Here is a 23,302-nt window from a genome sequence, read left to right on the forward strand (position 1 = left end):
CTGAATTCAGTTTTGTGTAGAGCCCTATACATAGTGGTTTTTCTCCACTTTTAGAATGGGCTGTTAGCTTCACTGCATGTAAGAGAATATGTGTGACCATAACAAGTAAATGCTGTGCTCCAAACTGTGGTATACAATAACCACTTTCAGGGTATACATGACAAAACTGACATAGATTTTCTATAAGGTACACATATAGTTGTTGATGTCATGTGATATATAACAATGTTGGATATATAATAAATGCCATGCTTGAATAAAGCATTCTGTGCCTGAAAATGTTCATTTAACACACAATAACTTCAGTGCTATTCACTTCATGGTATAAAAGTGAGGAAACACGATTGGCTTATTCACTTATTAAGTTACTCATTAACCCGACCTTCAGTAGAGGGTTTAGAATTACACTTTCAACCTTTGCACAACGTGCCTCCATCTTAAGGCAGGAAAAACAATCCTCACAATATGCGTTTAATGTGAACACAGCAAACTATCCACTAGATTTCCCTGAGTTTGAGTGACCTACAGACCAGGGTACAGGTATGTAAGTCAATTGTCGTTATTAGTTTCGGATAACATGTTTCCCATTTTCTACAGCTCAGATGTACTTGTGATAATATGACTGCCCTGCAGCATGAATTGTATGTGCAACATATATTGGCATGGCATTTTGACTACTTACCAATGCTCAATAAATATCCTATCATACATCTAATGGTAGAATATTGGAGGAAATAGATTCAGTGTGTATTCTTCAATTGACAACAGTTCCTAAATGTGACAGCAAGAATAGGAAGTTATCATAATGGAGCTGAAATTTCATTGCTAGTAATCAGAAGTGAATTTGTGAATGCAGATATTATGTGCACCATTGTATTTATTCCATATTTCAGCTATTCTTTCAGTGTTCACGGGCCGATCAGATCAATAATTAGGGCACCGAACCTGGGTTTAAATTTTGGTAAATACACAACTGCTGTGCCCTTGCGCAATGTACTTCACTCTAACTTCCTCCATAGAAACAAGCCGTAAATCTGTCACAAAAACATTACATGTAATATTTTTGTGGGCAAAGTGCTTGCTTTGCTGGGCAATAACATGAGAAAAATTACAATTACACTACTTCTAATCCTAATATTTCAGTTATTGGACCTTTGTATTTGCCTGTACCTTACAATATCAATTGACTATGCACTCTTGGACATTGGGTAAAAATCTCACTTTTATGATTACTTAAAGAACCTTGTAAGGTTTTTGAATAGGCAAGTAAGACATTGATACCACAGAAAAAAATGATTGCAGACTAAGACACTGATCAAAGTATGGTTAAAGATTTGTCACATACTTTAGATCTGTGTTAAAATTAGCAGCTGCTGTAACAGTTCTAGGTACCTAATTTCTGACAACGCCTCACACTGTCTGTCACTTTCTGCACTGCACCTTTATATAGCACAAGGGCTGCAGTGCTTTCAGAGAGGGGAGAATAAAGTTTGCAGCGGCATGGTTTGACAGATGCACATCATAAAGTGCATTCAAAGTGAAATATATCGCAAGTGTTGCTAAATCATTGAAGCCTGATTAAGAAGTGCAGCATAAATCTGCCAGTTGGTGTTCTGATTAAATATTGAAATTGTTAAAAGTTCCATATGAACCAACCACTATATGTATGTACCCCTCCACCACAGCCACCTGTATGGCCGTCTTTAAAATGAAGATCGCCACCCTTGATGTGATGTCTAAAGGCTGGCTGTAACGTAACAATGCATCATTTGCATTCATACTGCACTCATACTGTAAATGGGGGGATGGGGGGATGGGGGGAGGGCGGTGTTGTTCGGCTTGGTGTGTCAAGTGGAGAGGTCATGTGAAGGAGGCTTTGTGTGAGACTTCCGTGCACACTTATTTACAGAGTGGGAAAACCTAGGGAGCACATTACTGCACCACGGCTGTGGAGGTAACAACAGGGGGGGAGCAATCAAGGAGCCCAGGCGCTCCACACAAAAGACCACTCTCCAAGCTGCCACTTGCAGCCCAGCATGTTGTTGTGCCTTTGCTGTGTGAGGACAGGAAGAGATAAAGAGGGCCCCTGAAGAGTGTTTACAGCCAACAATGCAGAATTCAATAGCAGGAGAAGGAGAGGGGAAGAGGTCTAATAGCAGACCAGCCCTCTGTGAAAAATTACCTCTGTGCCAGAAAGGTCTCTGAATAAGGAGTCAGGCACGAAATGTGTGCTCCATGCATATAAGAGCTTACTTCTGTTCTGTGACATATTTAGTATCTAGCAAGGATTTTTTTGTCATCTGTTTTTTGCTTCTTGATGTAATTCCTGACAAAAACAAAACAGGGAGGCAATGTGGTATTGCGGCAAGGAACAAGGCTTGTAACCCAAATGCTACCAATTTGAGTCCCTGGTTGGGCACTGCTGTTGTACCTTTGGAAAAGGTACTTTGCCCAGATTGCCTCAGTAAAGAGCCAACTGTATAAATGTGTAATGTCAAATTGTAAGATATATAAGTCACTGTGGATAAGAGTGCCTGCAAAGCAATTGTAATATTATGCACATGGGTCAAAGCTGAATGCTTTATGAAAAGTGTCAGTGCAATACAGGTGCACATTTACCTTTATATCTCATATGTCTCTAAAAGCTGTTAGACATAATATACATGTGTCCTTAGCAGTAGACATACAAACCATAATGTCAGCTTGATGTGGCTATAGATGCTAATCTTGATTTTGTAACAAAAGACATAGCGGTATGGAAATGTTGTGCAAGTTAACACTCATTGTGGTAATGTCCCTCATTCTGACTAATATTAATTGACTTATTGGTGATTGCTGTTTCTACAGGGATAAAAGGAAAGCATGGGGTCTTTAGGCCATAGCCTGGGTGTGATGTTGTGTTTTTGGGGGACCGTTACAGGCAATGCACTTCAGGCTGTTGATCCATGTGTTGAGAGCAGCAGAGAGGTAGGCAAGACTTACTTTTGTTAGAACTGATTACTACACCAGACATGTCCTGTTTGAAGGCACATTCTTCCTGTTTTCCTAACATGTTTACTATGTGAATCAAATATACTATTAGATGGGAAATAAACTCTAATTATGGTAATGTCGCATATTTTGGGGCTGCAAGCCTTTAGCTAGTATTTATTATTTTGCATTAGTAAATATGCACTAATTTTTCCAGTGACCATATGCAAATATGTACTAATGTATTAATATGTATTAATGCTAAATGTGTACTGTATGTTATAATGTGTTTTAAACATTCAGAATATCTGTAATTTACATAATAGTTGTAATAATTTCACAGCACTGTATTTTTCAAAACAGCATGATTTTCATTGTGGTCTCTAAACGTTTTTGCAGGTATCATGCAATCAGAGGAGGCTCACGGCCATGCTGGGACAGATGTGGGACAAAGCAACAGAGCTGGACCTGTCTCAGAAACACCTGAACCTCACACAGCCCAAAACCCTGAGGGAACTGCAGAGGTTTACTCGATTGGTTATGCTGAATCTGTCAGGCAATTACCTCCCCCTGCTGGAGAGAAACCATCTCGGCAGCCTTCCAGCCCTTCAGGTCCTTGACCTCAGCAGATGCCACCTTGCAGGCATTGAGAATGGAGCACTTCAGGGATTTCCCAAGCTGCAAACACTGTTACTGGGCAGTAATAGACTACAAGACCCCTTACCGGTTGCCCTTCGAGACCTGAAAACCTTATCCCTCCTGGATCTCCGTGACAACCGTCTCATACCTGATCCACCAGATTGGCTTAAAGGAGTTGGGAAAGTGTTCTGGCCTGGAAGATCTGATGTGGCGGCACTACAGAATAAATCTGAAGGTGTGTGCTGAGTGCTCATTTGTCTTTTTCATAGTCTGGAAGTCTGGTTTTAGTGATAAGGTGGGTAACAGACTAATCAAGAGCCCTTACCCAAAAGATAATATAACATTCCCTCTGTTGCCCTCACAGGACATATGCAAAATTTCAGCATCCTGACAAAAGTTCAAAGGAGACTGTTGGCAGACCTAGAGGAGGATCCCACCACAGCAGGCAATATCAGTAAGATCTCTCTTTCTCCATTATCTAGTCAGACCTTTTTTTTTTGCATACATTTTAGCAGTAGGGTGGGGACAGGATGTGTAATCAGAACTGAATCCTTAAGAGAGATTCTTATGCTAAATTGTGCCAGACAATATTTTTGAGCTGTACAAATGGATGTGTGTGAGTGTAAGTCACCTTGGAGAGGGTTTCTACTAAGCAAATATGCGATAATAATAACTGACAATAGGCCTACTTGTATTCTCAGTATGAGGAAAGTCCATAACATGCATACTAATGGGTTTTGCCAAGTTCTCGTGCATGAAATGTGGTTTAGTAAAAGGCATATTGAGGTGACACACCTTACCATTGAGTTTTAACATTAATAAATGATTAAATGTTATTACCAAAGAGCTGGTTTCATCAAAAATTGACAAGCTAGTGCTTAATCAGTTGAACCCTGTCCCATTCCACCCGGCAGGCACAAGTGCCAATCCGGACCATCCCTCACACAGCTGGCCGTACCTGGTGGCTGTCCTGGTCACGGCAATCACAGTCTCCGTCCTCATCGCTCTGGTGGCCAAATGCAAGCTCTTCTGTCGATACCTGGCCAGTTACCAGCACACTCGGCTGCGTGAGGGCGACACTGTAAGCCAGTGTGACCCCATGGGGCTGGAAGTAGGTTTCTCTGGACAGGGCATGACGGGTCGTGGTGCTCACGCCACCTGCCCTGGTGAGCTGGAAGATGACGACGGCTTCATTGAAGACAACTACATCCAGGCCAGTGAAAGGGAAAGGGCAGCAGCAGAGCTGGAAGAGGAGGACGATGATATTCAGTTTACCATTGGGTAACATGAGGGGAAATGAACAGCAACTGCAAGTTTGTGAGTGCGTTTATGTTGGCTGGCCTGATGAGATATTGTTGTGTATTTCTCTTTTTTATTCAGTAGATGCCAGTTTTGTTCTCTAAGAGTTGTGTGTCTTTGTTGTGTGTACTTTTCAAGAATAGAAGTATTATTATGTGAAAAAAATCCACACATTGTTACAGTGTGACATTTATTCTGATGAGTTACAAAAATACCTTGGGTAAGGTCTAATCTGTGTTACTTTCTTAGAGAGAATGCACTCCATGTTCGAGATCCTAATCGGAAAGATCTGAACCGATCCAAAAAGTCGTATATTAAATGAACGAGTAACCCTATAGTTTTGGATGCAAGCAGCCTACGTTAATTTTTACTCAAAAATTACGGGAGACCAACAATTTACACTTTCACTCCGTCGCGCTTAATTTATCAGTAGGCTATATTGTACAGGATTTATTTTAAATGTTTTGCATTCCAGTCGTTTATAAAGATTCACATATAAAAAAAATACAATTTACGCCTGTGGTCTTGTTTTATTACAATAATGCACGGTGTGTGTGTGTGTGTGTGTGTGTGTGTGTGTGTGTGCGTGTGTGTGTGTGTGTGTGTGTGTGTGTCTGTATAAAGGTATAACTTTGAAGTGGCTGTCGAGTCAACTTAGTCTTCTGTTTGCAATTCAGTTTTATCAGAACAATGTTATAGACCAGTAGCCTGACTGACACCGATAAGTAATTAGCGCTGAGAGATCAAAAATTTACACTTAAAATGTGACGGTTCACAGTAACCGCCTTTCGGCTCTATTAACAAGCAGTATGAGAGACATTTAAACACTGTGGATAGCGGGGGACTGGGGCAGGTTCTTCACACCAGTTAAACTGCACTCGTATTTTTGTGTCATAGGGTGAGAATAGTTCGCGTATCTACAGAGTTTATTTTACGTGCGTGCTGGTGAATGCTGTTAGGCAGGTCTGTGACGCCAACAGACCCGGAAGAGCGCTGCTAAGGAGAAGAGAGGGGAAGAAAATAGTTCTCCATTTAATTCAGTTCTGACTAAAATATTTTAAGTACGCGGTCGTTAAAAGAAGACAGCACTTTACGGTGGCTTCTAACATTCTTTCCGAGGATGTCGGCTTCAGCTATCTTTATCCTGGATTTGAAGGGAAAGGTAAGATGCAAAGTTTGTATGTTCGCTAGATAGCTGCTGACCGGGAGTACCTTGTATAAGTTAGCTGTAGCTAACTGGGCGTGCAGCGCAGGTGAGGGTTCGGACAAAACGGACATCAACAGGTAGACTATCAGTGCAAACGAGTGAGTCACATGAAAATATTGCGATGAAGGTGTCACTGAAAAACTATTTGCTGTTCCCTGATATTCACTTGTCTTAACAGTAAGTTACTGCAGTGGTAGAAGGATTACTGCTGGCTAAAACGTGCAAGCCACGTTTTTTCCATAATGATTATTTTCCTATCGTTAATTATTCACCAAGTGCTCCTTTTTGATATTTTGAGCAGAAATACTACATTCACTATGCGAACACTCAAACAGAGATTGAATTTGAAATACTAACTTGCCGACATGAACACTGAAATTAGTCTGCGCAGCACCCATGACAGGTGCACGTAGACTACCTCAAAGAAAAGCGCGCTTATGTTCACTGGCATTAGTTTAGAGGTGACGACGCACCGATCCATTCTGTACATCACATGGATGCGTCAATTTATGAATCGGTGTTAAGTTTTTCCCATCCATTTGGCATATAACCCTGCGGGTCTACGCAAGATCTATTCGTGTCTTATCGTGTAGAACCAACAGGAAGTGTTGCAGGACGAGTGACAAGATCTCCCAATTCGATAAAAAAAAATAATCTCTTAACTTCTTGGCGTGCTGATTGAGACTTTTCAGTAATGTATTTAACAGGGTGACTTTGTCTGTGGTCGTAGTAACCATGTTTTACCACTAGAGATCGAGGTTGAATCGAAGAGGCGAGGGGAAACCGGAGCTGCATCCAAGGGTACCCTGCAATCAGTGATTGCACTTGCTAATATTGCAGTTTTTCTCGGTGATATGAAATTAAGGAATTACGCTTGGAAGGTGAACGTTGTTGGCTTGAGGCATTGACGTCGGGCCCTTCGGTGAGGTGCTTACCTTGAATACAGAAACTGCCTGTTTAAAAATGGAAAAGAATGTTAAACAATGTAAACTAAGTCACTCGGAAAGTGTAGTTCTAGGCAAATAAACATGCAGTACTACCTGTGGTAGGCACTTGGACTATGGCCATACTTTTTTGCTTGTGCGCACAGCACATTTGCTGAAAGGTAGCAAACAAAATGTTTCATAAGCTTTTCTTGTTCCACTAACAGGCATCTATGTAGATCTGGAGCAGGTGCTCTGAGAACCCATCCCTCATTCATTTTTATGGAAGCACAGACATTGAACCATATACAAATCTGTGCCTTTTCTCTGTGTCTGTTTATGTGTATGAATAACTGAATGACTTTATAGTAGGAAATGTCAGTGCAATACGGTTGCGGTTGAAATAGGAAATCCCTTGAAATAATTTTTAAAAATCCAAGCAGTTAAATGCCAACACCCATAAACACACCAATATACTCAACATAATGATTCTAATAAAAGATTAATAAATTGATGAACTAATAGTAAATGCTAAGATAATGAAGGCCTACAGAATATGTAAATTACAAAGAACAATCTTTATAAAAACCAAGAACTGGGCTTTTGCCTTAGGAATATAGCTGCATATTCCTCTGGAGAGGCTTAAAGAAAAACCAGGAGGTCTCATCAGCTTTGGAGTGTCAGTCAGATTGATTACACACCGATGTGCTCTGAGACTGTTAATAGTGCTGATTAAAGCTTTTCCTCTCTGGACCTAAGAGCAATCCAATATTTCAACCTGGAGGCGTTCCCTCCACATTAGCATGGATTCACAGTGGCTGAAAGAAAAATCTGTTTACCCCCTGCAAATTTCTGGACCTCAACCCATAATCAAGACAAGAATTATTAAAGTCAAGGTGGTGAAGGATTTACATACCGCTCTAAAAGGACATGTTTTTTATTAGTCTGTTAACCCATTTCAGTTGTTAAGGATTAATCTCTAAACAATTAGAGTTCATTGCTTTCAAACATAAGGTATGCCATCTTATCTTTGTAACACAGCACTCACATGACATTGAAATACTGTAGTGTTGCAGGCTCACAAGAATAAAGGACACAAGTGAGCTAACAGAGAAGTAAGGATGTGTTCACTCAGATACAGAAAAAAAAAACAGTAAGGGACTGGTGAAAGTTTAGCTAATTATTATTTTCAGCTGGTTATTACTCTCATTTGTGTAAAAAAATGTAAATAAGTGCAACAGTGATATTTTAATTTAGTTATTCATCTTAATTAAATGCTTCTTTCATGTAATTTTTTCAGTTTGATGTCATAACCCTTTTTCATGGTCAGTTCTCTTTTTGTAATTACATTTGAGCTGTGTTTGTCTACAGATGGGAGCTGTCAGGTATCTGCTCTCCTGTACTTTTATGAAAATAATGGAACTTTGTTTCATCCTGTTTTTCCTAATGGCAGTTGGTTTCTTTACTTCCTTTTTCTTGGCCTTGCCTTGTTTTTTTTGTCAATGACTTTTAGGTCATACGTCTTTTAAACAAATCCTTAAAAACAGGTTTATTACCAGTTTCACACACTGAAGTATTGGGCTGTGGTAGAATAATGACTGAACTTGTTCCATGATGATGAAATAGGTAGTGCAGCATTTCAGGATACTTACTCAGCTGTCTTGCACAAGGCCAAGGCAAACTGCATGCTGTTGCCTTTGTCAGTTCATTCAAAACTGTCAGTCGATACTGTAGAGGCTGGAACTGCCCCTTTGTCTGCTGTTTTGGAGGCAGTTTCCCCTTACCTTTAAAAGAAAGGTCACCATGGCTTAAATAAAGCATATGGGAAACCACTGTACAAAGGGTGTGACTGTGCTGTAAATACCCGTTTTGGTTCCAGGTGCTGATATGTCGGAACTACATGGGGAACATGGACATGGGCGAGATCGACCACTTTATGCCCATCCTGATGAAGAAGGAGGAGGATGCAGACGTTTCACCCTTACTGACACACGGTGCATCACATTTCCTGTGGATCAAGCACAGCAATCTCTACTGTATCCTTTCTCATGGAGTCTTGTCCTTCACACTCGCATCCTTTCCTGTTTGTCAAACTAAAATGAGCATAGAGGAACTTCGGTCTCCTGATATGCAGCACTGCCCCTCTCGGTAAGCCTGGTTTATTAAACCCTTATTCCCATTTTAAGAGGCTGTGCTTGCTGAGGTCTCACTGTTACTGTTTCTCCATGAAAATGTCCAAAAGTTGGAGCCTTAGGATTGCTCCCTCATGGAGTTGTAAATAGGAATGAAAGAGCCTCTCTGCTATCTTTAACCGTTGTTCTAAAGTGGTGGCTGTGACAAAGAAGAATGCCAACGCTGCCCTGGTGTATTCTTTCCTCTACAAAATAGTGGAGGTGAGTGAAGGCCTGATCTTCTGCCTGTCTAACATAACTTCACACTGTCCATTTAATGCAGTCATTTGTCACTACAGTGAGCACCCTTTAGTGTTGACAGATCTGTTATTTGTTGTGTGTCACATGGTTGTGTAGGTTTTCAAGGAGTACTTTAAGGAGCTGGAGGAGGAGAGCATACGGGACAATTTTGTCACTGTGTATGAGCTGCTGGACGAGGTCATGGACTTTGGCTTCCCCCAGACGACAGACAGCAAGATCCTGCAGGAGTGAGTGCAGCCTTTGTTGTGTCTGAGAGCACACCTCTCCACACCTTGTTGTGCTAGATTCTGGGCCATATCTGCGTTTAGAGTTAGTATAACATGCCTGCTCTTGGGCAAGGTAGGTGAGAAGTAGGTATCATTTGTGTCCATGGTAGTATTTCCTTTATTATGCATTTTCAAACGTTGATTTCCTTTGTGTGGTGACATTAGGATGTAGTATTTTTGGGGGTCACGTGCAGAGACCTTAGATAGTGGCATTTACTTAAAAACAGAAACAGACACAGGAATAACCTTTCCTTGGCTCAATTTTTTATTGGGATCAAATGCTGCCTGCATGCTGTAGAGAGAACAGGAAGCATCTGGTTTTGCAGCCCAGGGCGAGATAGCAATTACTGCCCGTCACTGCATCTTCGACACAAAGCTGCTGTCAGCTGTTGGCTCTTGAGATCCAAGCGAGATCCTTGCCACCCTCCTCGAGGGGATCTCCTCACCTCTGTCTCCCCTCTCCCCTCATCTAAGACCCCAGCTTGGATGGGAAGCGAACTCCTTGTTCCTGGGAGAGGCCCTGCCCGGCTCTGTCAGGGCCAGGCTCGCAGATGGGGCCTTTTTGAAAAGGTTGAGCGTTATTCTGATGCTAATCCGCTTGTTTACCTTCAGTGTTCCTCTCTTGTGCTTTCTCTTTGAGGCAGGGCGCATTCATTAGCATTCATGAGGAGCGCGTGGGCTAAAACAAATGAACATGCCCACTCGCGTCCCTTTTATTCCTCCCTTTTGAGCCTGTCCTCTCTTTTCCGTACATAAGGGTCTGTGATTTGAAAACATTTTGTGGCCATGCCCCACACAGAAGCTACCAGCATATGTTTGTTGTGGAGCGGCCATTAGAACCTGCAGAGACAATGCAATCTCACTTCGGGCCCTGCTCTGATGAAGGAGCTGGTGAGGGAGCGGAGGGGGAGGGGGAAGAAAGCAGGTGTAGGTCGGACCCATCGGGAAGAAGTGGATCAATCTGCGCTCATCTGTGAGACAGCTGCGGTGAAGTTGATTAACTCTACAACCTTGATGTGGGAGCAGGTGGTGGTGGGGGGGGGGGGCATATAGAGGAGAGTCCCATCAAGAGTGATCTGAGGTCTGAGAAAGGAGGATAAGGCAGCAGCCGAGTCTGTCGGGGGCAGGACGTGGGCTTTGCCTTTGCTGGAAGTCAGCCAGAACGAAAACAAAATAGCAGTGTTGACTATGCGAAAGTGTGGAAGAGCCGAAGCAGAGAAACAAGATTAGGGCCATACGCAGTAGCATCAATCCCTACCTGTCGGCCTACCCCTGTGGACCTGCAGGCCCCCTGGGGGAACAGCCTGGCCTCTGCATACAGGAGCAGAGGACTGTATCTCCACGCTGCAACCTGGTACACAACTATTATCTGCTGTGGTGGTGTATATGCAGAAAAATAACAATGTGACAAGATGCAGAATGTAGATGTCATGTTAACGCACTCTTGACAGTTTAGGCCGAGGCATACAACGCATAAAAGCTACCCTGGAGTCTCATTATTGGATGAGCTTTACCTCTGGGACGTGCTGCCTTGTTTGCTGCAGATGTGACCTGTAACCTGTACCCCCTGGACTCCTTGCAGGTACATCACACAGCAAGGGCACAAGCTGGAGGTGGGTGCCCCACGGCCCCCTGCAACCGTTACCAATGCAGTGTCTTGGAGGTCAGAGGGGATCAAGTACAGGAAGAATGAAGTCTTTATGGACGTTATCGAGTCAGTCAACCTGCTGGTGAGAGAACCCACTCCCCTCTGAACTCCCATCTGTCCAGCAAAGTTTAGCGGATTAGATTTGTGTTCAGTCGTGCCCACGTGTTTGCCACTAATGGTCTGACTCTAGTCAAGTGGCACGCTGCAGTAACTCCTTTAAGTGCTCTGTCTGAGAATTTTCCAAGTTTGTTTTTGGATGATTACTCCTCTGCTAATATTCTATCTCTGAAGAATTGGTTCTTCTTCAAAAAAAAATTCCCGGGATGATGATGCAGTGGTAGCAGACAATGAAATTATTGTTAGTTTATCGTTTTCTGGCTAGTGACTGAATGTTAAAATTAATGTCAAATTCAGTTGAAGTGTGGGGAATATAAGTATGAAATTAGCCTGTCCTTACACTGCCATAATTGTGAGGCAGGCAGAACCAAGAAATGTTATGTACGTTTAAGGTTCCTTTTTCAACATTTCAGCTTCAGTCCCATCCCATCCCATTCCAGCTTCAGTGACATACAAAAATAAATAAATGATGCCACTGTATGTTTTACAGTATACCTTGCATACTACTTGCCATTACCTCAGCTTTGATATTGTGAATTTTATGACTCAGATTACAGTTGTCTAGACGGAGTATAAATGCCATATTCGTTCGATTTCATGCTCGCATAGAGAAGCTTCCACAGCCCATTTCCTACTTCCTTGAATTCACAGTTGGAGGAAATGGTTCCCAGTTTCCTTTCTTGCAACAAACCTTCAGTCGCCTTCGTAACACCCCCCCAACCCCCGCCCCCCACACACACACACACACACACACACACACACACACACACACACCCCACTCGTACACACAATCGACGCCCTGCCTTACACAGGATCAGAACCGCCCTGCTCAGCTCTCCACTGATTAGAGGAGTCCCGTTCCAGATGGAGTCTTAATTGCACGCTATTATTGGCCCGTACTGTCTACAGGTGCCCATTGTGTATTGTTCGCTTTTGCTGTTGACTTGGTCTTGTCCGTGCTCTGTCTTGTCCCCGTGTTTTCTTCTGATCCTTGGCTTTTTCCTCTGTTTCCTCCTTTTGTCTCCACACCCTCCTCCATCTTCTTGTGGCAGCTGCATGCTCTTCATTGTTGCCTGCCTCTACTACTCTTTACTGTACTGCTCTTCACTTTTCAAGGGCATTTCCTGGATGTGATTTTAGAACGTGTTTTCATGTCTCTCCTTTATCCGGTACGTTCTGTTTACCTCCTTGTGCATGTCCCCATTCTCCTCCTCCACCTCCTCCACCTCCTCCTCAGTGCCCGTGAAATCTGACTTTGTCTCTCAGGTCAGCGCCAACGGCAGCGTCCTTCGCAGCGAGATTGTTGGCAGCGTCAAACTCAAGGTGGTCCTCTCCGGGATGCCCGAGCTGAGACTGGGCCTCAATGACAAAGTCCTCTTCGAGATCACAGGCAGTGAGTAGGACACCCGTTAAGTGCGACAAGTCTCTGAATCGCTCAGTCCGAGTCTCCTCATTGACTTGCACATGGCCATGCCTATGGGATTACATTCCCCTGGAGCTGCTGTCTCTGCCTGATCCCTGCTCCAGGCTATTGCACACACATGAAAGTCCCTCCCCCCTCCGGACTGAGCAACACATGGGGGCTCAACCACTGAGGACATGTCTGGGATACAGACTAGAAAGAAGTACTCGGTTTCATTAATAGATTAGAAAAATCAATATTTTCTGTCTTTGAAAGCATTCTCAGTCTTTCCTTTAAGGCAGTGGTCCCCAATCAGTCGCATGTGCCTACGGCAGCCTTCAAGGGAAAAAATAATTATGTTATTTAAAAACAGCATCTGAATAGGGTGTGCTGCAGTACAGTGTGCTACACCTCTTTCCAGAAGTACTACCACAAGATGCCATTCTCTGCATTATATACTTTAAATGATCAGTTTAATTCTCTGAGCAGTAATTCAGCTGAGAAGTGGAGGCTAACACAGGCTAGTGAAGTTTTCCAAAAGTGAAACATCCTTAATTTATGGTGACATTTTCTCAGGTGTCTTATTAATTTTGTATGCACCTGCTGGGATATGAAATCATGAAGTGTCATCATTTATGTTGGAGGTGTTAAGCTCGTGCATTTGTCTAATTAGCCTCATCAATTTTTTTTGTATAATTGGAAAGGCCATCTCCCACCCAAACACTACCCTCTGGAGGATGAGGCTTGTAAATGCTGCTCCATGTCAACAGTAACATGGGGGAGAGAAAGCTGTAATATCAAACTGTTGGTTCTTTTTTTTTTACTTTTTAGTTTAGGGTTAGATGCAACAAAATGATAATTTTAGTCAGTTTCGCTGCCACATACCTAAAACAAAACAGAAGTGCAGCCCAGGTTACAAATATTTGACCTGTACAAGTCTGGCGTTTCAACATAATTCCTTAGTCGTGTTCAATGAAAATATTAGGGAAGCAGAGTTTTGCTAATAGTCCAAATATATTTTAGGGCTGGACTGAATCATATTTGGAGGCATGAAAAAGGAAGGGGTGTAAGAGAGAAAGAGAAACACTTAAAATCCCCCATTCATGTGTGTGACAGCCGTTTAAGGAGCTGAAACAGTCCCTTTAATGAATTCAGAGAAGCAGACTGTACACCCCAAAGCCTACTGCCTGCGGCACCTGCCGACGCCTCCTGCCCACAGCCCCGGGGACGCAGGGGATCAGGGGATCCGGGGACCAGTTAATGAGATGGGTACCCCCTGTCCCACCCACCCACTGATGTCATAATGTGGCCTTTCATTCCAGCAATGAAAAGGCAGTTCCAAGGGTCTACCTGCTGGGATTATAGCTGCCTGGTAGGCCTCTGATCTCCAAAGACCTGGCCCTACGTTCCAACCCTCCTGGCTGGCTTCAAGAACACAAGGGCGCTTTTAATCTTCATTAAAATGTCACAGACACCCGGTCACGCACTGCAGCGCTGCATTTCAACAGAGGCCCATTCTGAGCTGGGGCCTGATAAAATTCCCCACGGGTGAGGGAATTAGGAAATAGAGGAAGCTGACAGGCCACAAGTCATTAAACAGCTCTTAGCAGCAGCAGTCAGTTTCCATATTTTCTCTGATAAAGGGTAACTTTCCGTTGGAGTAAACATCCACTTCACCGTGACATTGCTTCTTAACCTGCTGGGTGCTGTCCTGTTTGCGCTGAAGTTGTTGTGACTGAATACTTGTTTCTGCTGTCACACATAGAGGGTGTACGAGCAAAATACTTCTAATTGTGGACTCGTGATTGATGTGTTTCATGTGTGTCAGTACTGGAGTTCAGGAATTTGGATGTCGTGCTGTTGTTTGTTCAAAGGGAACACCTTTTTCCAGTAACCTATGAACAAGGGTGTGGTTTAGCTGAGCTGAGCTGAACTGCTCACCTGACTGCTTTGCTCCGTCAGGGGAGAAGAGTAAGACTGTGGAGCTGGAGGACGTGAAATTCCACCAGTGCGTGCGCCTGTCCCGCTTCGAGAACGATCGCACAATCTCCTTCATCCCACCTGATGGGGAGTGTGAACTAATGTCCTACCGCCTCAACGCAACGGTCAGTGAAACAGCACCCCCTGCTGGCCGCTTGAATCTTTCCATCAGCCGACATGTTAACAGTGTGGAGCGTGCAGAGCAGTTCCGCCACACACATAAAGCAGAGCCTGTTTCTCTGTCTGACCGTGTCACTCATCACCTTCTCTCACCGTCCCGCAGGTGAAGCCTCTCTTCTGGATTGAGTCTGTGATAGAGAAGTACTCCCACAGCCGCGTGGAGATAAAGGTCAAGGTACGCCCTCTCGTCTCTCTGTCCCACTGAGTGCTGGCACGCAGCTCGGGGCAGGAGATGATGAGCTGCTGATGGAGGGGTGGGTGCTGGGTTCTGCACAGCTGGTGCTACCTCACCCTGGGGGAAAATGTGTTTGTCTCTTTTTATTTATTGCAGAATGTTGTTACTTTTCTGGCCCCTGTATGTTAAAATTCTTCCGCGTAGGACTTTCATGCAAAAAGCCCTCGTAAATAATTAGTCTGTGACAGATCAAAAGGCAGGGCTGCTTCACTGGATCATTGTACCTGGCCAGCAGGCTTATAATAGCTGTGTGCTGTTATCGATTCATGCTCTTTGTGCTTGCTGTGTGCCCTGACCACCCAGGCTAAAAGCCAGTTCAAGAGTCGGTCAACCGCAAACAACGTGGCCATCATGATACCGGTGCCCAGTGACGCCGACTCCCCCAAATTCAAGACCAGCATGGGCAGCGCCAAGTGGGTGCCGGAGAAGAACGCGGTGCAGTGGAATATCAAGTCCTTCCCGGTGAGAACTGCCAGCGCAAGTCACCGTCTCGCCCTCGCCTCCCGCCACTCCGGATTTGTGCTTACGACTATTGGCTGTATCGGACCATCCAGATCAATTAGTTTGTGTGACAGAGCTGGGGTGCAGCTCTGGCAGTAGGTGTGACAGGCAGAGGTGATTCAAAACAGGTAGCGCTGGTGGTTTTATTTTGTTTACATCCAGAGTGATTTGAAAAATACATGAACCAAAGCAAACTACTGAAAATAGGGCAAAAACCTTGTCATTTTAAGCTTCAGTAACGCGTCAGTCCCTAAGTATTACTGATAAACGAGCACAACAAAAGCGGTGCAGAGGGTTGGCTACAGATGTAGAGGGGCGATTGATTTTCCTGGGTCATGTCCACTGCAGAAAATTCTGTTTTTTGTTCATTTTCTGATCCAGGTCCAAAACCTTTGTTTTTTGGGAGTCTGTCAAAGGACACACACTTGCATGGCTTCCACACACTGGCAGCTTGCTTCTCCTTCTCCTGACATTGCCCAAGCTGCAGTGGCTTTCAGTCCTCTTAAACCCCTCTCCCAATGGCAGAACTGGCCGGCACCAAGTGGCGCTGGGAGCTGTAGCCTCGCTGTGTTCACAGTTGATTTCCCACTGTAGTACTGGCCTATAATATGGCTCATGAATTTGAATAAAGGTAGGGGTATAGGCTGTTGTAGAGGCAGAAGCAGGTGAAAAACGTGTGTATAGAAATCCTAAGTGTTTGCTTCGATAACAAACATGAAATAGAAACACCGCTATTCATGTTTTCATACAAATTTGAGCTGGCAAAGCTTTTGATAGCTGCACCACTGACATTGCTATTTTGCTAGAATGAATCTTGGAAGAATGAAGTTTCACAAAAATTACCATTTCACTGGGTGATTTGGACACATGTTCCTTATTTGATAGCTTATCTGATTGCTGTCTCTACAGTACATATCACTGAATTTAGACAAAATTTCCTTCCCAACAGCTCTGGCATTGACTAATGCAGTGTCATAATGTAGTGTAACTAACCGCACCTCTCACCTGCTTGTAACCAGGCCGGCGCTGAATAAACTGTTGAGTCACAGTGGCATGGTTAGTCGCTGTTAAAGACATTGAAAAAACACCTGAAGCCTGAACTTGCTGAATCAGCCTGGTTTCAGCTTTATAGTGAAGAAAGAGATATTACTGTTAATGAAGCTGCAGGTTCTGCTTGGATTTGTGATCACCTGCCTGCTCCCATCTTCTAGATTACATTGTACTGCTCCAAAAGAGCCTTAGACATGTTTTCTTTCTTGATTATTGCTCCCATTTCAAACAGGCTGTCTCTCCTTTAACAGCATGTCTCTTTAAGGTTGCAGCTGCCTGTCAGGGTGTGGCCTGCACAATTTCCTACTGTGTTACGTGACCAAAGTGCAGTTTTACAGTGGCCTTTTGATGAGAAGAAGGGCGTATACTGCAGGCCACACGCTGTCGGCCTTTTGGGCAGAAAATGTAGCACTCTCATAGGAAACACTTCATTGCTTGTTGTAATCACACTTTTACAGGAACCAGATAAACTCATAGTTGCAATGACAGTGTGCAAAGGAAATGCTGGTGTGGGGACATATTTTCCTGTAAATTCAAGATTTTTACCATTGCTTACAGCATTCAGGAAGACATTTTCTCAGTTCTGCTGCAAACCACATCCTGTATATTGCTCTAAGCAGGAGCATCACTATATGTATGGCTGTATTAGCCCTGCCACAAAGGAAGCTTGATTCTCTATGAATCCTATTTGTGTCTCTGTCTCAGCATGTAAAGCCTGTGTGTTTTGTGTGTGTGCTGTGCATATATGCATAGGTGTGGTTAACCCTGTCTGTTTCTTGTTAGAGTGTATATAACCAGTATGTGTAATGCTGTCTGTTGTGTGTGTGTGTGTGTGTATGTGTGTGTGTGTTGGTATGTGTAACCTTGTCAGCGCTGTGTGTATTGATCTGTGTGTGGCTGTCTGTGTTGTATGTGACTCTATTGTATGTATGTAACCTTGTCAGTTCTCTATGTATTGTGAATAGGGGGGAAAGGAGTACATGATGCGGGCTCACTTCGAGCTGCCCAGTGTGGAGAGTGATGAGCTGGAGGGGAAGCCTCCCATTACGGTCAGCTTTGAGATCCCCTACTTCACTGTGTCCGGAATCCAGGTGAGCGTTACAGACTCCTAATGCCTTCATCTCATACAGTGGCTTCTATATCATATAGTTCACTACTGACAGCACATCCTGAAGACTTCAGGTCTTTGTTCGTGCAGTCTTAAATGCAGTGGCTATCACAAGATCTGTTTAGTGGGGAATTGTGAGTCAGGCTACTATCTACAGCTGTCTTTCTTTCTTTAACTAATTTATTTGTGTGAATTTGTTTCTAAATAGTCAATTAAATGTGATCTTTTACTTTGCAAGTACTATGTGTGCACTGAGCCTTGAATGTCAGCAGGTTGCATCCCCCTATTGTTCTCACTAGCCGTTTTCACATATGAACTCCAGACAATGTCCGGAGAATCGGGTCTGGACATTGGCCGGAATTGCCCTTTCACACATGTAGCACACAACGGGAGATTGTCCAAGTCAGACGTGTTCTCACCTACTGGAAATACTCCGTTTGGATTAGGCGAAGGGTGGCGCCTGGGTAGAGCGTGCAGGAGGCAAGACATGACGCAAAAAGTACGCTGCAGAAATCACAGTGGCTGTATTTGGAACCGCCTACTGCATACTGTGTACTGCATACTACACAAATATATACTGTATATTGCATGCTATTTTTCATTGTAGTACCCAGTATGCGATCATTAATGATTACATTTGTAGTACAGTATGTTACATTGTCACATGAAATCATTGCGAGTTTAGAAACGTCCAGATTTCCTCGTGGTATTTTCTAGTTGGATGCCACTTGCATTCTCATGAGTGAAAAGTATTGACGAGTTCACGAAATGTATTCAAGAGTTGAAGTATTTTCTGTTTTTTTCTTTTCAATGTCTTTTGGTGGTATGGGCACATAATGTGGCATGGAGGAGGAGAAGGTGAACATAGCTATTGTACTTTTGGGTAGCCTATAAAAAAATATCACACATAGCCATCCAAATGGTGCTACAGGTACACATAATTTACAAACATCTGCTTTGTACATATAAGAGTACAAAGCAGATGTTGGTATTCTTCCGGTTTTGCGCCAGTCGCATGATAGAAACTTCATCAAAACGCCCACTCGCTCGCTGTGAATTCTCGCTGTGCTCTATTCATACATGGACTCAATCAGACATTACACAGACTTTGTACTAGGGAGCTGGCAGGGCAAAGTCCGTTTAATGTCCAGTCCAAGTGATTCGGACATTTGCGTTCACACATACAGCTCCTCCCGGTAATGTCTAGTTAAGTTCATGGTTGCAGTGCATGTCTGAAAAGGGGCTACTGTGATTGGATTTTGCCTCCCTTGTAAACATCACATGGTTTCCCTTCTTTAACTCTGCCTTTATTACCCTTAGTAAGTGTTTACCACGACCTCAGTGGAAATACTGAAAGTGGCTCACAGAGTGATGTGTCTTGTGAAGAAGAGGAGGAAAGTGTTAATTTATAGTTAAAAAAAGTATTTGTAAATTTACTAAAGATGTGCTCTTGCGGCTCTGACTTCAACAGCATCAGCATTTTGTTCTCTTGAACATCTCTTAAACATCATGACCCATGTTAACTTTTTACAAGATGTCTCTTAACACTTCTCAAGAATATGACTGCCCTGTAAGTAGGTGGTACACTAAAAGGACAACTCTTGGCTGAACTCTTTGTATGGTCAGTTTAAAAAGTCTCTTCTTCCAGTGGTAGTTTAGAAAGCTGATAACATTGTTACTGTTGTCAGTAATATTGTGATTGCCCTTGGTTTACAATTTGCAATGTTTGGGGAATATCTCCTGGGACTTCTAATTTTTAATGACAAATGATCACATGTCATTGTTTCCATTCCGAAGAGGAAGCCCACTCCCCATTCACCCATTAAGATGTCATCCTGTTGTCTCGAACATGGGGTCAGAAGTATATGCATAGAGTGGCATCAGCATAAATGCCTTCCCCAGCATTGGAACCGTTTCCTGACTGGGGTGGTGATCAATACATATGATTTACATGATTATTTATGCGAACAACAGTGCAGGCACACAGGTAATCCTAATACTTTCCAGTAAGCAAAGCCAAATGATTTCTCAAAACTCAACACTATTCAACACTAACTCAACATTATTTTTACTGAGTAACAATATGTTCACACCCACTGCTGCTGTCCACTCTCCACAGACACAGCAGTCTAAAGTCAAACACATCAAGTCTGAATGAGCGAATGGTCTGTTCATTTATATTCATGACGGAAAAAAAAGTCACTTGAATGTGAAAATGCATTTGTGATCCCCTGACACTGATCATTGGCTGGTAGGGAAAATGTAAATGTGAGCTGTAATTTACATAGATAAAATGGCCGCAGAATCCCTCAAAGTCCAAAAAAGAATCTTGTGTTTTGTATACTATTGGTTCCTCTCCTATGCTGTGCATGCAGGTGCGCTACCTGAAGATCATTGAAAAGAGTGGATACCAAGCATTACCATGGGTGCGATATATCACACAGAGTGGAGGTGAGTTCCCCACGGGATCTTCGAATGGCACCAATTTCCCTTTGCACCTAGCTAGTGAAAGTTCCCATTCCCCCAGCAATCGTGTTGAACTATCCAATATAAATACATGTAAGTGCAGCTCAATGTCAGCACTTTAAATGTAATAGTTCTGATCTATGGGATGTTTGCGCATTCTAAATTAAATGTAGGTTGATTTTTTTGTGTTGCTCACCCTGATCTAGAAGAATTTTCATTTTATTTAGGTAATACTGTTGAAGAAATGGTTGGAGGCCAGTCCACAGAGAAATCTATGAATACATGTCTATAGTGTATATATTTGTATATGTAAATATTTGCTTTTTTGGTTGAAAATAACTGAAATGTATTAGTACTAATCAAAGGTACATTTGTACTTTACTAAAAGAGTATTTAAATCAGCAGCAGAATACTGTAATGGAATTTTCATTTGTATTGCAACACATTTGAGTAATGCATTCTTATGCAGCTTACTGTGTTGCACTTTACCTTGCGAAGCCTGGTATCACCTTTACATGTAAGCAATTAACATTAGAGGTGGGAGAGAAGAGAACTGTTCATGCGATACCCAGTTCTTGTTGCAGCAGTTTTTATTTATTCATAAGGAATACCAGGCAATTATTCCAGAGACTTCAGTCCGCTCCCCTCAGTTCCAAATGAGGTCAGGCATTTACAATTCCAGTCACCATTAGTCTGAGTTGTAGTTTTTGGATGGTAATATCTCTAATTACAGTCCGTTTTAATTTGATTGTCATAAAATGGGGTTATTGATAAAAATGCGTTAATGGTTTCCTTTATCATCATGTTTGGCAGATTATCAGCTTCGGACAAACTAAGGGCATGCTTGCAGGACGAATGAATCTTGATGCACTCTGGCACACTTTCTGCACCTTGAAGTGAAGACCGTAGAGGACGAGAGAGAAGACATAGATCAGCATCTCACACACTGCAGTCTGGCCACAGGACTCTGTTACTTTTATACAGTGTTGGTTTGCTCACCACAAAGAAATTCTTTTGTGAACCTCAGTCAGAGACATTTAGCAGACATGACTAATGTGACATTGTTATTTCTCGCATCATTCAGATGTAGAAGTCTTGCTCTGAAGTGTTTTTAGAAGGCTTCGGTTTTCAAGAGTCCAGAACAAACTGAAGCTGCACAAAGTTACTCCTAAATGGTAGGTGTATGACCCAGTGGATTGTACAGTAATATCCTTGTAGGATTTGTACAGGATGAACCAGTTGATGTTATCTGGAATCATTGCTCTGGGAGCTCTCGCTTTAACCTCAGCTGCAATGCAATGTGCACCACAGTGGCGAGATCAATGATTAACAAAAGCACAAAAAAAACATTGTTTCAGCAGCTGTGTAATACTTTACCTGTGGTTCATTTTTTCTGAGTGTGGAGTTTGTATTTGCAATGACTGTGAAACAACAATGAATGTAGAATTTCTGTTTTTTTGTTTCTCACTTGAAGAAAGGACATTCTTCTAACAGCAGTGAAATGACCCTATAAGAGGGCGCAATATGAAATGAGCTATTGGAAGGTACTACTGTTGGAACATTTCTCAGTTTAAAATCAACAAGCTTCTTCCTGTTGCTGGAAGGTAATCCCCAATTGGACAACGGTCTGAAAATACACTCCCGCAACAACACTTCATTAATAATAAAGTGTAGTGAGGCGTAAGCTGTTGTTGCGGGAACATCTTTTATTTTAGGAGCTGTTGAGACAACCATTATAACTCTCACTTCAAAATGGGCACAACAACATAGACATGAAGAAGGCTCAGGAACACTGGTTGTTGTGGGTAAACATTTAAGAGACACGGTGCATGCTACAGCCAGTCTAAAAGGCAGTTGTGTTCTAGTACTGTGTGTTTTTAACACAGCCTGTCTTGTCTGGAACTTTGAAGTTTCACGTTTTCTAAATTTTTCTGTACTCTTTTTTAATGTTGCTATTTGTATGGTAAATGGACAAAATATGATTTATGATTCTCTCCTGTTGAGCATGCAATGCACCAGTCTTGTCAGATATATTTGTTTGCCAACAGGATACACTTGGAACTTGGAACTGAAAAGGGAACGGTTTTTACTGGTGATCAGGCAATATAAAGGGATTGGTTGCACTAATTTGATGTAAAAACTTTATTTATAAGGGTCAATGCTTTTGGTTACTTCTAGGTAATTATTGGGTTACCTCCGATGTCTACACTTGTTTTAGTCAGTTCCTGTGTTATTTATAAATGCCTGCACTGCAGGGATGTGGGATATAGTTGGTCCTTTTCAGGAAATAAACAACTTTAATATTACTTTGTCACAATGTTATTTTTTCCCCTCATAGGATGTTGTGAGCTCATACATATGAACAATGATTCTGAATACTTAAGATATTTTATGACTGGGACACAGGTCTTAAACATACTTATAAATAGAGCTCTTACTCCTAGCTGATGATACCGACTGAATCACGTGCTTGTGTGGTACTTGATGCAAACAGAGATTCTGCTAAATGGTGGTCATAATCCACGAGGCCAAAACGAACATTTCAAAAGCATAAAATCAACCCAACAATGGGGTTTGTACGGACGCACTTGCCTGGCTCTTTGTGGCTTATCGGGCCTAGCATGTGAGTTGCCTGTCGCTCCGTGACAATGGGCCCACAAAGTTGGCCATTGTCAGTGGATGACGGACAGCTGCTGGCAGACAATAGGCAAGCTGTGGAGTGTGGGAGCTGGCATCGCCCAGCACGGCCTGCACGCCCCTGCCCCTGGGCAGAGCGCCGGGGGCATCAGAGCCCTCTCTGTGCGACTCTTGCAGGCTTACGCATCTCCCAGGCACGATCCCAGCTGTTTCACAAGAGGACACTTTCAGGCCTGTGGGAG

General features: G+C 42.9%; 2 protein-coding genes across 2 annotated transcripts; both read left to right on the top strand.

The window, feature by feature from the left end:
• Positions 1–428: 428 nt before the first annotated feature.
• c2h1orf210 (chromosome 2 C1orf210 homolog) lies at positions 429–5,377 on the top strand. Its single transcript, XM_036522537.1, has 5 exons — positions 429–540; positions 2,848–2,967; positions 3,370–3,844; positions 3,974–4,063; positions 4,524–5,377. Exons 2-5 carry the CDS (start codon positions 2,863–2,865, stop codon positions 4,892–4,894), a joined length of 1,041 nt encoding a protein of 346 aa, XP_036378430.1. The 5' UTR covers positions 429–540; positions 2,848–2,862; the 3' UTR covers positions 4,895–5,377.
• A 525-nt stretch (positions 5,378–5,902) lies between these two features.
• On the top strand, positions 5,903–22,817 carry ap1m3 (adaptor related protein complex 1 subunit mu 3). Its single transcript, XM_036521336.1, has 12 exons — positions 5,903–6,070; positions 8,918–9,074; positions 9,364–9,431; positions 9,567–9,697; positions 11,319–11,466; positions 12,768–12,894; positions 14,866–15,008; positions 15,167–15,238; positions 15,602–15,760; positions 17,815–17,940; positions 20,333–20,408; positions 21,237–22,817. Exons 1-12 carry the CDS (start codon positions 6,029–6,031, stop codon positions 21,257–21,259), a joined length of 1,272 nt encoding a protein of 423 aa, XP_036377229.1. The 5' UTR covers positions 5,903–6,028; the 3' UTR covers positions 21,260–22,817.
• The last annotated feature ends 485 nt before the right edge of the window (positions 22,818–23,302 follow it).

Source organism: Megalops cyprinoides, chromosome 2 (assembly GCF_013368585.1).
Source record: "Megalops cyprinoides isolate fMegCyp1 chromosome 2, fMegCyp1.pri, whole genome shotgun sequence".
NCBI lineage: Eukaryota > Metazoa > Chordata > Actinopteri > Elopiformes > Megalopidae > Megalops > Megalops cyprinoides.

Bases quoted from the DNA above. Each gene is read 5' to 3' on its own strand.
- ap1m3 (XM_036521336.1), top strand. From the start codon at position 6,029: ATGTCGGCTTCAGCTATCTTTATCCTGGATTTGAAGGGAAAG. The intron at 9,075-9,363 runs GTATCCTTTCTC...GTTGTTCTAAAG, and splicing joins CAAGCACAGCAATCTCTACT to TGGTGGCTGTGACAAAGAAG. The intron at 20,409-21,236 runs GTGAGTTCCCCA...CATGTTTGGCAG, and splicing joins ATATATCACACAGAGTGGAG to ATTATCAGCTTCGGACAAAC.
- c2h1orf210 (XM_036522537.1), top strand. From the start codon at position 2,863: ATGGGGTCTTTAGGCCATAGCCTGGGTGTGATGTTGTGTTTTTGGGGG. The intron at 3,845-3,973 runs GTGTGTGCTGAG...TTGCCCTCACAG, and splicing joins ACTACAGAATAAATCTGAAG to GACATATGCAAAATTTCAGC. The intron at 4,064-4,523 runs GTAAGATCTCTC...TCCACCCGGCAG, and splicing joins CACCACAGCAGGCAATATCA to GCACAAGTGCCAATCCGGAC.